Source organism: Engystomops pustulosus, chromosome 2, assembly GCF_040894005.1.
Source record: "Engystomops pustulosus chromosome 2, aEngPut4.maternal, whole genome shotgun sequence".
Classification (NCBI taxonomy): Eukaryota; Metazoa; Chordata; class Amphibia; order Anura; family Leptodactylidae; genus Engystomops; species Engystomops pustulosus.
Window position 1 is genome coordinate 147,859,178 of NC_092412.1, and position 14,198 is coordinate 147,873,375.

Consider the following 14,198-nt stretch of genomic DNA (forward strand, 5'->3'; position numbering starts at 1 on the left):
ATCAACCACAGGTACAGGGATCAGCTTACATTTTTTGTTACCTGGGGAAACAAACTGACATTCAGGACAAGAGTCACAAAAACTGGCAACATCTGCATGTACTTTAGGCCAAAAGAATCGAGTTAGTATCCTTGACAGTGTTTTATTCCTACCCAGGTGTCCCGATAGAGGTATACTATGAGCTACTTTCAGAATTGACTCCCTGTATTCAGAGGGAACCACAAGTTGCCATACTTTTTCTTTTGTCTTTGGATGCTCACAAACCCTATACAAGAGGTCATTTTTTAAAGTGTACATAGGAAACTGTTTGGGTTCCCCTTCATTTTTAACCTGAGAAAATGCTGAAGCAAGGGTGCCATCTTGTTTTTGTTTAACGGACATATTTTCCCACTTTAGGGATCCTTTTTCTAAGAGAGAATGCGCAGACCGCCATTTCGCACGAGAAAGGCGCATTTCTCTCCTAGAAAGGTGACCTTTGCCACTACCATGGAAAACATCATCGTGCAATGGAAATATGTCACCCAGAGATTCTGCATCAGACACCTTTTTAACTTGAGACCTTGTGGTCACAGCAGAAGTTACACTGTCACTTTTAATCATGCTACAAAAACCAGGTAGGTCTTGGCCCAAAACCACAGGATATGGCAATTTTGGGACAATTCCCATTTCTAAAGACACTTCTACATCAGCTATTTGTATAGGTATCACAGTTTTAGGGTACATCTTTTTATCACCATGCACACAGGTTAGGAACAAATGACCTGTAGTATTAGCAGAGTCCACCAAGTCTGATCTTATCAGAGACTGCTGGCTCCCAGTATCAATCAGTGCAGTCACAGTCTGGGAGTTAACAGTAACAGGTTGTAAATAGTCTCTCACATGTCCAACACAATTTGCTGCAGACCCTTTAACTTTTTTGCTAGCTATATTGGTACAGTCTTTAGCATAATGTCCAGCTTTACCACAGGCAAAGCAAGTAAGGTCTTTATGCTGACCTTTAGATTTTACAGTCTCATGTTTTGGCTTATCAGTGATAGTATTGAAAGAAGGTCTTACCACACTTGACTTCTGGACCAGTCCTTTCCTTGCAAGCAGATAATTTTCAGCGAGTGTCACAGCTTGCTCACCACTATCAGGCTGATGTTCCTTTACCCATATTCGCATTGGTGTAGGAAGAACCTCCAGAAACTGTTCAAGGATGATGGTCTCCAACACCTGCTGGACAGTCTTGCCCTCTGGGGGAATCCACTTGGAACATAGTTCACTCAGCTGGGTGTAGGCCTCTCTAGGTCCATCTTTATCTTGGTAACTGTAGGTCCGGAATTTTTGGCGAAAGGTTTCTGTATGTATGTTGTATCGTCTTAAAATTGCAGTTTTGACTTTTTTATAATTTTCAGCGTCATCAGTCCTCATCTGGCTATATGCCTGCTGTGCTTTGCTGGTGAGGAATGGCACTAAATGAAGGACCCATTGATCTTCAGGCCACTTGTTTGCTTGAGCCACTCTTTCAAATACTTTTAGATATGACTCTATATCATCAGTCTCTGTTAGCTTGGTCAGCTTTAATTTTGTGGCAGGAGAAAGATTTTGCTGCATGGCTTGTAGTGCCTGGATAAACTGTTCATCTCTCCTTGCTCTTTCCACCTCTTGTTGCTTGATGTCAATTCTGCGTTGCTCCTCCTCCTTGTCTCGCCTCCATTGCTCTTTTTCACGGTAGAATTTTTCCTCCTCTTTTCTACGTTGATCACTTAACTCTTGGCGCTGGACCAACCATACAAGGAGTTCCTCCATGCTTTTTGGAGCAGTTGCACTCACTGGTGGATCAGTACCAGCTGCAGCGCCCTCCTCTGGAATCACAGGTTTGCATACCTCTGGCTGGGTGCTCTCCATCTCCAACACAGGAACTGCTTTTGCCTTTTGGCGAGATCCTTCTACCAGTTTGGGACGTGCAGATGCTTTAGCGCGCTGCGGTGGTCTAGCAGACTGCGTCGTTATAAACCTCCTGGTACGTCCTGCCATCAGCTGAGTAGTAAACTGTACTTAGTCCAGTACAAACAGCCATCCCACTGCTGCCACCATATGTTGAGATGTGGGGTCTTCTGGCCGTTAAAAAAAAATAAATCTTTACTCAGGCTTCAGGTCCAAAGAAAAGGCTTGCATTTATTTGCACAAAAATAAAATGTACAGAACAAAAATGCTGATAATTCAGGGGATAGATTGCAGCTACCTTGGAACAAGCAGCTCCCCTGTGGTCAGATCAGACACTCTGACCTAGAGACAATCCATGTACACACAGGTGTCATTAAATACCCAACTATTTCCCTTGAGTTTTAAAGGGATACACCCCTGGGTTGCACCTTTAACAACAAACATCACACAAAGATATATTTCTTACTTAATATACATAATGCCACAATACAATATAATACACAATATAAAAATAAAAGGGGAGTTTACAATATACACAAAGTAACCAAAGTTAGAAATGCAAACATAAACCACATGGCTTCAGCTCAGCATCACCTGGCAGTAATCAGATGCAGCTATATAACCCCAGCTCACCCTCTGCTCAGGTTTTGCACACACACAGGTAAGATCAGGTAATGCTGAGTGGTGGCTGCTGAACTGGTTTGTCTGGTGAAACAATAGTGGACAGAGACAAAGGTTTGCTGGCCAGCAGGAGGAGAAAAAGAAGAAAAGTTACAAACACACAGAGAAGACAAACAGTTCACCATTCACCCCTCAAAAATTCTTCATTTTGCAGTCTTCTTGAGCTAATAACTTTTTCATAATTTAGTGTACGGAGCTGTGGGTGGTGGCATTTTTTGCGACTTTTGGTGACGTTTTCAATGCTTCTATTTTTAGGACTGTACAACCTTTTGATCACTTTTTATAGAATGTTTTCTATTTTTCAAAATGACAAAAAAATGCCATTTGCAACTTCGGATGCTATTTTCCGTTAAGAGGTTAAACGCAGTGAAAAAACTTTATTATATTTTAGTAGATCAGGCATTTTCGGACCTGGTGATACCTAATGTGTTTATGATTTTTACTGTTTATATTTATATCAGTTCTGGGGAGTGATTTGAATTTTTATATTTTTTTTTACTTTTTAAAATTTATTTATTTTACTATTTTTCAGACTCCCTAGGGTACTTTAACCTTAGGTTGTCTGATTGGTCCTACCATACTACAGTATGGCAGTATATGGGGATTTTGCACACCATCTATTACAATGTGCAAATCGCACATTGTAATAGATAGCCTAGATCATGATAGCCTCAGATCTTTGTGTAACCCGAGGCTGTCATGACAACAGATCGCCGCTCTCCGATGACATCACGGGGAGCGACGATCGGAGCCAAGATGGCGGTGCCCACGCGCCGCCAGCTCTTTAATCCCTGCGGCGATCAAGGGGTTCACGCCTGCGATCGGTGCTAGCACTTACATGTATCTTTAGAAGTTTGCGAGCAGTATTCTCTTATATATGTTTGCTGCCAACAGCCTACACCAGTCCTATAGTTTTGATAAAGGGGTACAACCCCGAAACGTGTTAACTAGGACAATATATTTTATCATGTTTTATGTAATTGTAATTTTAAAATTTATTTTATAATAACTCCAGTATACTGAAATAGCAATTTGAGTCAATCTAATTGATGTAGATACCTGTATAGTGCTAGACAATAGCGCCACTTCTTGTGGCCCCCATTTTTTGCCCTATTTTAGGCTATGCATTGCTGACACTGGACCCCCATGTTTTTTGGGAGTCTCCAGTCTAAGGACCAGTGGCAGCTGTCCAAGCATACTACAATATCTGGAACCCGGACACCGTGGACCCATAAGGAATTTCTTCATTTCCCGTGTTGGGATGTTAGGCCTATACCCAAGAAGGTGACAAGGTGAGCAGCCCCACATTGGGCTTTTTAACTAATCTAGACTTTTTATGAGGTATCACCCGAGGCGCCATCCTCCGTTTGTCGTTTTTGTTCTTTCTGTGCAATATATGGATGAGTAAGGAAACTTTATGTAATATAATATTATGACATCACCCGCCATTCTGATCAACAAAAGGGGAAAGTCTATCAAGTACAATATGGGTGACCCTATTCGGGCCCTGTTCTTACCCTGGGAATTTTCTTTTTCATGCCCAACCCCTTTAACCTTTAACCTCCTGTCCTTGTTTATCTTCTATCTAATGTTCATATACACTGCTCACTAGGGTCACAGAAAGGAGCATAAATAAGGAGTAGAAAAGCTTTTCTTAATGAAGTATATTGCTGAGAAGATTTAGTAACACCTTAAAAGAATGCCACCATTGACAATTATTAATAAGATCAGACACTATTCAGCCAAAAGCCAAACTGGTAAAGCAATACACGCTTCTTGGCAGGAGTCAAAACATGTCACTACAAGGGTTAAATGTCTGTTTATATTGCCCTCATTTATGGAAGGCCATATTACTGCTATTAGAGTTACAAATACACTTTTTACTGGCTTCTTATACTTGACAAATATTTGTTCAATCTTTTGACATTCTGCCTAGATGTGAGCCTATAATCTGCAGCAGATACCAGAATGATGTTTTGATCAATAGCACAAAAAGATGTAACAAAGGATAGGGTTGAGAATCATGGCCAGCATCATCACCGATCCTCCAAAGATAGACAAAATACGGCAATCAATAAAGCGGCAATTTCTAAGAGATTCTTTTTTTTTTTTTTTTTTTTTTTAACACGGATCGTTGAAATATGCTTATCCTAACAACTAATAAGCTTGGCGAGAGACAAAGGTCAGCGACACACACCTAGTTTTTGTTTCGGTGTAACAGCTTGAGTCGGAGATTGGGCAGCAGAGGGAGAATTCCAATCGCATTTTACTATTTGCTGGTCTTTTGGAGAGTTGGGCCTTTCAGTCACTTGTGATGTGCTTGGTCTTTCAGTATGCGGTAAAGAACTGGCTAGTCTTGGTCCATCCTCTACAGACGCACAAGAGCCTTCTGTTTGTGCAGAGGTAGTGGGCCCTTCAGCTGATGGTTCTGTATCAAGTCCATGAGTCTGGTGTGAGAGTTGACTCTCTGTGAAAGATGAAGAGCTGGCAGTTTCTGCTTCTGTCTTTGTGTCTGGCTGTCCATTTACTAGCTGAGAGTTGGAGCTATGTGTGGGCTCCGCTGGTGGCTTCCCATTATCTTCTGTTGTTGATTCAATACCTGCAAAATAGATATATAAATATATTTATGAACACAAAATAATAATATTGAAAAACCAATAAAATAAAAATACCGGTACATATTTGTGAATTGTGTACGGGTAAATTAAAAAGAAAGCCCTTTACTAGGCTCAGTGCTACCCACACTGCTGAATGTTTCAAGTGTTTGCTGCAAAAGTGATCCTGTATAATGGTCAGACAGTCTAAACTTAGGATGTTCTTACTTACCGCATATACTCAAGTATAAGCTGACCCAGGTATAAGCCAAAGTACATAATTCTAGCACAAAAAATTGGGAAAACCTATTGACTTGAGTATACGCCTAGGGTGGGAAATGCATTGATCACAGCCAGTTTATAGCTAGTTAGTCCCTTTCCTTCCTAGTATAAAGCCATCCAGCCCCTGCCCTTAGTACATAACCAGTAGCCCTTGTCCCCAGTATAAAGCCTGGCAGCGCCCTACCCCCAGTATATAGCCGGCAGCCCCGTGGCCCTAGTATAAAGCCGGCCAGCCCCTGCCCTGAGTATGCCCAGCTATCAAATATACCAGATATCAAATTCATTCATTTTAACAAAATGTATCACTTTTTTATTTTCTGAATTCTTTTATATTTTCTGTCAGTAATTCTGTGGATGCCATCTTGCCTGAGCTATAGTTACAGCATTTAGTGATATGCTTTACAGCAGCCTCTTTGCCATAGCAGCAATAGTTTGGAATCACCTTATTATGGAGAGTTTTCTAGAAATGCTATGGTAGGCAACTATGGTACTTTCTATAAATGCATTTGCATATTTCCATTAGTATAGCATTAATAGCTGCAAGTCTCTACACACCTGCAAAGTCTTCATAAGGAGTCTTCTTACTTCCCTTACAAAGCTACTCTATTGTGCTCCTCATGTGATAATTGCAAGATATTGTACTTATATAAAAATAGATGGTGAAATAGAATTTTTTTAATATGTTTAACAGAAAAACCTGATTAATGAATAGGTCATGTAACAATACCTTTTATTTACCATCTACTCAAATCCAAACTGATGTGTGTCAGTTGCAGTCACTGGCCTCATCCCAGATTCCATTTGCAATAGCTGTAGGGCCATTTATACTACCATTTGGCATGTGATGTCCACTATTGCAAACGTTTTGTGCAGAAGTTATATGCAAATTATCTGGTATTGTGGAGGTCCATATAGACTTTACCTTTGTAATTTGCCTACTTGGTCTGCTAGATCAAGAGCTGTGGCCATCAGGGAGCTGGATCAAGGCCTTCCTTAACCCCTTAACGCCGAAGCCACTTTTCACCTTCCTGACACGGCCCATTTTTCCAAATCTGCCCTGTGTCACTATAAATGGTTATAACTTTGGAACGCTTTAACATATCCAAGTGATTTTGAAATAGTTTTCTCGTGACACTTTGTACTTCATGTTAGTTACAAAATTTTGGTGGTATGTTTTGCATTTATTTTTGAGAAAATCAGATATTTGGTAAAAATTTGGAAAAATTCTCAATTTTCGAAATTCAAAATGTTCTACTTTTTCCATACGAGTCATAACACCAGAAAACGTAATAACTAACATTCACCAAATGTCTACTTTACACCTCCGTGTTTTTTTTATACATACTACCATTTTTGTAGGATGTTATGGGGCTTTGAACATTAGGTGCGATTTTTCACATTTTCATAAAAAAACCCCAAATCCTGCTATTGAGGGACCTGCTCAGGTTTGAAGTCACTTTGAGAGGCCTAAATAAAAGTAAAACCCCATAAATTACCCCATTAAAGAAACTACACCCCTCAACGTACATAAAACAACTTTTATGAAGTTTGTTAACCGTTTAATTATTTTACAGGGGTTAAAACAAAATGCAATTTTGAAATGAATTTTTTTTTTTTTTACTAAATAAATGTGTTTTTCATAAAATGTACAAATTCTCGGTGGATAAAATACCAAAACGCTCCACAAAATTTGATACCCAATCTCTCGCGTGTATAACAATCCCCATATGTGGTGGTAACCTGCTGCATGGGCACACGCCAGGGCATTGAAGGGAAGCTGCGCCATTCAGAGCAGATTATGCATTGTCACTTTATAATGGCTATACAATCTTTATTTTTTTGGCAATTTGGACATATAAGGGCTTATGTTTTGCGACATGAGATGCACTATACAAATACTTCATTTTAGTGGATCTGTAGCTTTTTGATGAGATTTTATTAACTCTTTAATGTATGGAGGAAAAGAAAATTGTCAATTTTGGGTTCTTTTTTTGTATATTTTGGGGGTCGTACACCGTACACTAAAAATACTATATTATCTTTACTCTATAGATCACTACGATTATGGGGAAACCTCATTTATATAGTTTTTTATATATTTTACAATTTTACAGGAAAAAAACGAATATAAAAGAAAATCTCATTTGTTTTTGCATCGCCATCTTTTCGGAGATATAACTTTAATATTTTTTGATTGACAGAGCTAGTTTAGGGCTTATTTTTTACTGGTTGAGTTGTCCTCTCAATTGATACCATTTTGGCGCATATAACTTTTTTTAAATCACTTTTTGGAACATTTTTGTGAAGGGATTTTATGAAAATTTACATTTTTGGCGCGTTTTGATTTTATGGCGTTCAATGTTTCTGACTTATTGTACAGATTGTTACAGACGCGGCGATACCAAATATGTGGGGTATTTTGGTGATTTTCAGGTTTTTTCACTTTATTACATGTGTATAGGGAATGTTTGTATTTAGGGGACTTTAACTTTAACCCCTTAATGATCGGGATTCTACGGCGGTCATTAAGGGTACTTCGGGCTCACAGCAGCGCGGGGAGAGGAGGTGAGCGCAGCTCACCCCCGCCCCTCTCCATAGAAACTAATGGCGCACGGCGCCGTAATACGGGGAAAGATAGGACAGGTCCTATCTTTCCCCGGGCTACGGAGCGGTACGGTGCCGCACGTGTGCTGCACCGTACCGCTCCCGTACAGGGCCGTGAGCCCATAGGAGTGTATGGGGGACGTATATCGGCCGCATATACGTCGGCCGTATATACGTCCCCCATACTGTAGTGTGAATGTAGCCTAAGGCTGGAAGAGGCACAAGTCCATCAAGTCCAACCTTTAAGAATTAAATAAATGTTTTATCCCCATAACCCATGATATTTTTTCTCTCCAGAAAGTCATCCAGGCCTCTCTTGAACATGTACATAGAGTCGGCCATAACAACCTCCTGTGGCAGAGAGTTCCACAGTCTCACTGCTCGTACAGTAAAGAACCTTTGTCTATGGCTATGGTAGAATCGCCTCTCCTCTAGGCGTAGAGGATGCCCCCTTGTCCTGGTCACAGGCCTAGGTATAAAAAGATCTTTGGAGAGATCCTTGTACTGTCCGTTCAGGTACATTGTAATACATTGTATTACATTGTATTACATTGTCCGTACATTGTAATGAGGTCTCCCCTCAGTCTTTTTTCTAAACTTAATAATCCCACATTTTGTAATCTGTCATTGTATTCTAGTCCCCCATTCCCCTAATAATCTTGGTTGCTCTCCTCTGCACCCGTTCCAGCTCTACTATATCCTTTTTATACACTGGTGCCCAAAACTGTACACAATCATGAGAATCTATTCCTCTCTTGATACATCCAATAATTTTATTTGCTTTATCAGCAGCCGCCTGGCTCTGGTCACTAAAATTAAGTTTACCATCCACCAATACCCCCAAGACCTTTTCAGCTCCAGTTTTACTAAGTAATTGACCGTTTAGAACATAATTATACTTTTTGTTTCCATGGCCCACGTGCATAACTTTACATTTATCTACATTAAACCTCATCAACCATTTCTCTGCCCACTCCTCAAGCTTACACAAATCCCTCTGTAATGCTAAACTATCTACCTCAGTATTTATTACTTTACACAGCTTAGTATCATCTGCAAATTTTGAAACTTGACTGTGTAAACCCACTTCAAGGTCATTAGTAAAAATATTAAAAAGAAGTGGCCCAATACTGACCCCTGTGGCAAGGTTTAGTTTCAACCAGTGCTGCAGGACCTTCCCTGCTGTATACGGGAGAAGCTCAAAGACCTATGATGATGTCATCACATGACCCTCTGGCTTCTCCTCTATGCAGCCTGGGGGCAGGAGGTGAGAGGGGACCTAGAACTGGGGCAGTATTATAGTAGTTATATTCTTGTACATAGGGGGCAGTATTATAGTAGTTATATTCTTGTACATAGGGGGCAGTATTATAGTAGTTATGTTCTTGTACGTAGGGGGCAGTATTATAGTAGTTATATTCTTGTACATAGGGGGCAGTATTATAGTAGTTATAGTATGAAAAAGCAAACGAAAAAAGTAGGAAATCCGGCATCCATATGAGTAAATCCACGGGTATGCGACTATTAAAAGTTCAAAAAAAGTTTAATTTCAAAAGTTAAAATATTGCTTGGCATGTAGCAAAGACATGGACACAGTGGCAAGCAGTGTAAAACACTGTCTATTGACTTGTGTGTTTTACACTGCTTGCCACTGTGTCCATGTCTTTGCTACATGCCAAGCAATATTTTAACATTTGAAATTAAACTTTTTTTGAACTTTTAATAGTCGCATACCCGTGGATTTACTCATATGGATGCCGGATTTCCTACTTTTTTCGTTTGCTTTTTCATACTATAACCTTATATCACTGTGGACTGCCGGAACAGTGAGTGGAAGTTTTCCGTGCACCTGGCCTGAATCTACACCGTGGACGATTACAGCTGCATGAGGGTGAGCCGACACCACAATTTGCTTCTCTTTTTTCTCTTCTATATTATAGTAGTTATGTTCTTGTACGTAGGGGGCAGTATTATAGTGGTTATATTCTTGTACATGGGGGGCAGTATTATAGTGGTTATATTCTTGTACGTAGGGGGCAGTATTATAGTAGTTATATTCTTGTACATAGGGGGCAGTATTATAGTAGTTATATTCTTGTACGTAGGGGGCAGTATTATAGTGGTTATATTCTTGTACATAGGGGGCAGTATTATAGTAGTTAGGTTCTTGTACCTAGGGGGCAGTATTATTCTTGTCACCTCAGGCAGCAAAAGGGCTACAATCGGCCCTGTTCAGCAGATAATAAATATTAATACCTGGTTGGCTGCAGGAGGGGAACTGTACTGGGGTCTACCAAATGCAATATTAAGCAGTGGTGGTTTCTGGGGAGGTATACACTATGTACTACAATTTTTGGTGCAGCTAGGGTGTTGGTTAATAATGCGGCCCCCTGAAGGGTAGCGGCATGCCAATGCAACCCTTGGGCCAAAAAAGGTTGTGCACCCCTGGTTTAGACTCCTCATTTAACTACAATAGTTATAAGACCTGTTATTCTTTCTGTCAGTTTTGACATTAAAAAGGGCCCTCTATACCTCAGTACATTTTAAGTCCATATCGATAATGACCATTGAAATAAATTGTAAGGCATACAAAATAATTTGTGTAATTTGAGTTGTGAAAGATGAATTAAACTCACATAAGGGTCATCTGTTCACATAGAAAATTCTTAATACAGTCAGTCCCCGGGTTACATACAAGATAGGGTCTGTAGGTCTGTTCTTAAGTTGAGTTTGTATGTAAGTCGGAACTGTATATTTCATCATTGTAATCCCAGCCAGAACTGTTTTGGTCTCTGTGACAATTGGATTTGAAAAATGTTGGGTTGTCATAAGAATCAAGATTAACAATAAAGCTCCATTACAGACACATTTGATAACTGTTATAGCTGTATATTGTAGTCTAAGGCTAAAGTACAATAAATTACCAATATCCAGAGGTCCGTTTGTAACTAGGGGTCGTATTTAAGTCGAGTGTTCTTAAGTAGGGGACCGCCTGTATTGCAAAAATTTTAAGTAAAATTTTAAAAAAATAAGAGTGTTTTATATAAATTTTTGCACTGGGCCTTAATTAAAGGGGGATCTCTTATTTTTCCATGAGCAAGAATTCACATTTATTGTGAATCTTAAGTTATAAATATATTGAAGTTATGCCATAACATAACATAACATCAGAATGAACATCGGAATTTTTTCAGGAAAGTCTTGTGACTATTTACATGTACAACTATCTATGGTACATTTAATTATCCTGGTTTTTACAAACTAAAGGCAACATTTTTTATTTAAAGAATTCAATGAGCCCTTCTTGTCCATGTCGCTGCTTGTAGACCATTTGCAATGCAACTGTCAGTGATTTTATGCCATGAATTCTTCACCCACATCACAATCTCTTGCCGTATCTAAATGATCTGCTAATACTAATTTATAGTGTGGGGGGAGCTGTAGCTATGACTAGGTCATTTTCATTATCAATGAATTCCCATGAAACACTAAGTGCTCATACTATAGATGAAGTAACAAACCAACACTTACACTGATCATCACCAAAGCATTGCTGGTTCTTACTGAGGAAATACTAAGTAACGGCAATAGTGATAATGACTGGCTACAACATACAGAAGGAACTGAAGCATAGAAAATAAGTAACAAGTCAAGGACAGTTGGCAACCACAAAAGTTTAAAAGTTAAAAACTTTATTTTATCTATATGTAAATTAACTGCAGAGGCTACTGGCGAGTGTACTAGCCTTAGCTTCCACTGCCTTACCGGGCTAGTACACACCCAACTAGCCTCTGCATATTACATATGTACATATCACTAAAATAAAGTTTTTGCCAAATCATGTTAGGTTCCAGGATTATTAAATTACAGATTAATGACAGGCAGGAGGAATCTAGCATCACATCTACTTCTGATTCCTCATGGTAGACCTCCTTTAAGGCAGCTTAGCACTACATAGGAACGTATACCCTGTTTGTTATTTTTAAAAACATGAATCCCAGGCAACCGGGCAATGAATGTCCCATTAGTGCCAGACACTTCGAAATGCCCTTTTAATACAGATATCAAAGCCAATCATGTACAAGTTAAGGTCTCAAGTTCATACAGGAGCAAAACAAGTTCAGCTACTGTAAGGGTTAATTTGACTGTAGAGCCCTCAGTATTGTTATGTCCTTTTCATTCCCAAGCTATCCATGTGACCCATCCCATCAGGAAAGATTCAGCTGTAAGAATATTTTTAGTTCTTGTGGAGCAGGAAAACAACAAATGTGTTATAACCAGAGACCTAGCCTCAGTGCAAGAAACTGTACAATATTCTTAACTGCAGTCACGTGAATGATGGTAACACAAAGGGTTTCCAAATAGAAATTAAAGTAAAGGCAGCCCCAAGATTACATACAAGATTGGTTCTTTAGGTTTGTTCTTAAAGAGGACCTGTCACCCATAAATTTGGCATTAGGAGCTGCTTGCTAAAGAATGCAGCCTATGTTAACGCTCAGTTTACACACAATGCAAACAAAATGTTAACACAATTAAATGCAAGCTAACGGTAGCCTCAGCATGCTAATAACTTGCTGTAGCACATGCTGGATTCTCTTTAGCATGGTAACGCCACTTGACAGGTTCCCTTTAAAAATATATTTGCTCTGGAATAGATCCGTTTGAACAGTGTGACTGGCGTACTTTAGGAGGGAAGAACTACCAAGTATCTCTACTTATTCAATACCCCCCTCCCCCACAGCTTTGCTAGGCAGTCTCTTCTATTGTGAGAGGTGCCCCTGATCACCACAGCTGCCCTCTGTGCATTCTCCTTTACAGCTGCTCTCCCTAGCACTGCCAGCAATGCTGCACCTGTTAGCTGAAAGTCTGTCTGGGGCTCAGCCCTGGCACTGACATCTTGCCAGCTGTCAACCTACAGGGACTCACCCTTAAATATTAAATGAGCAACTTTAGATGTATCTAAATGAATCAAAAAGTATGCCTAGTGTGCCAACATTTTGGTCCCCAAGACTCAATTCACACTTTGCATTTTCATTTCAGCTGTTTAGGCTAGGGAAAAAAACACTGTTCATTTATTACAAATAAATGAAATAAATATGCACAGTTCTCCGTTGTTCTATGGATACAGCTCTGAACTTTCCAACTTGGAGACTTTCACTTTTAAGGGCGCGGTCCCACGGTGCGTTTGCAAACGCAGACGCAGACCAAACCACGCCCACCGGGGCGGTCCGCGGTCCGATCGCATCGGCGGTTTCCATAGAAACATAGAGAAACGCCGATGCGATCGGACCGCGGACCGCCCCGGTGGGCGTGGTTTGGTCTGCGTCTGCGTTTGCAAACGCACCGTGGGACCGCGCCCTAAAAGGCAATGTCCCCCCAGCAATTCCCAAACCAAAAACCTTGTTCTTTACTTTAATAGGGCACAATTGCTACTAATCTTATTTCAGGGTGCGGTCACACAGGGCATTAGGGCTAATAATAGACTGTGCAGCCATGACCTGGTGGAGACACAGTTGTGCTGCAGCAGCCACATCAATAAACCCCTTCCTGCTGATTCCCTTTTTCTTTTTTGCATTTCCATTTTTCACTCTCATCCTTTAAAAATCCATAAGTTTAGATTTTTCTGTGGGCTCTGTTTTTACGGCTTTAACTGCTTGTGCCAAGTGACACCTTCCCTTTATTCTTTGGTTTCTTGCAATCACTCGGATATCAAATTTATATAGGTGTTATTATGATCTAAAAGATTTTAAAACATGAAAACCTTTTGTATGAAAAAGAAATTCTTTGTTTTGCCATATTCTGAAGCTAATACCTTTTTTTATACCACGGTGTACAGAGCTATGAAAGGTGTATCATTTTTTTCTTTCTTTCTTAATTTACTTTTATATCAGTTCAAGGGAAAGATGTTTTTTTCTCATTCTGGAGCACCAGACAATCCATGAGCAACTATAACTGTAATTTATTCATCCCTTTTATTGTTAAGTTTAAGTGAAGGTTAAGTTTCTACTGTACCATGGACTGCCAGCCAGTAATGAAAATAGACCACAGATGTAGAAATTCACTTTGTAGGAATGGACTGACTTTATCTGGTGTCATCCACCCTTCTTT

At 39.8% G+C, this 14,198-nt stretch overlaps 1 protein-coding gene across 2 annotated transcripts in view; it reads right to left on the reverse strand.

Annotated features, from left to right (window-relative positions):
* The window catches only part of MAP7D1 (MAP7 domain containing 1), a 78,395-nt gene that overhangs the window by 29,008 nt on the left and 35,189 nt on the right, over positions 1–14,198 (reverse strand). For both annotated transcript variants that reach the window (XM_072136811.1, XM_072136810.1), the window contains exon 2: positions 4,808–5,209. In XM_072136811.1, the coding sequence (XP_071992912.1) occupies positions 4,808–5,209 (402 nt within the window). The remainder of the gene's footprint in view (positions 1–4,807; positions 5,210–14,198) is intronic.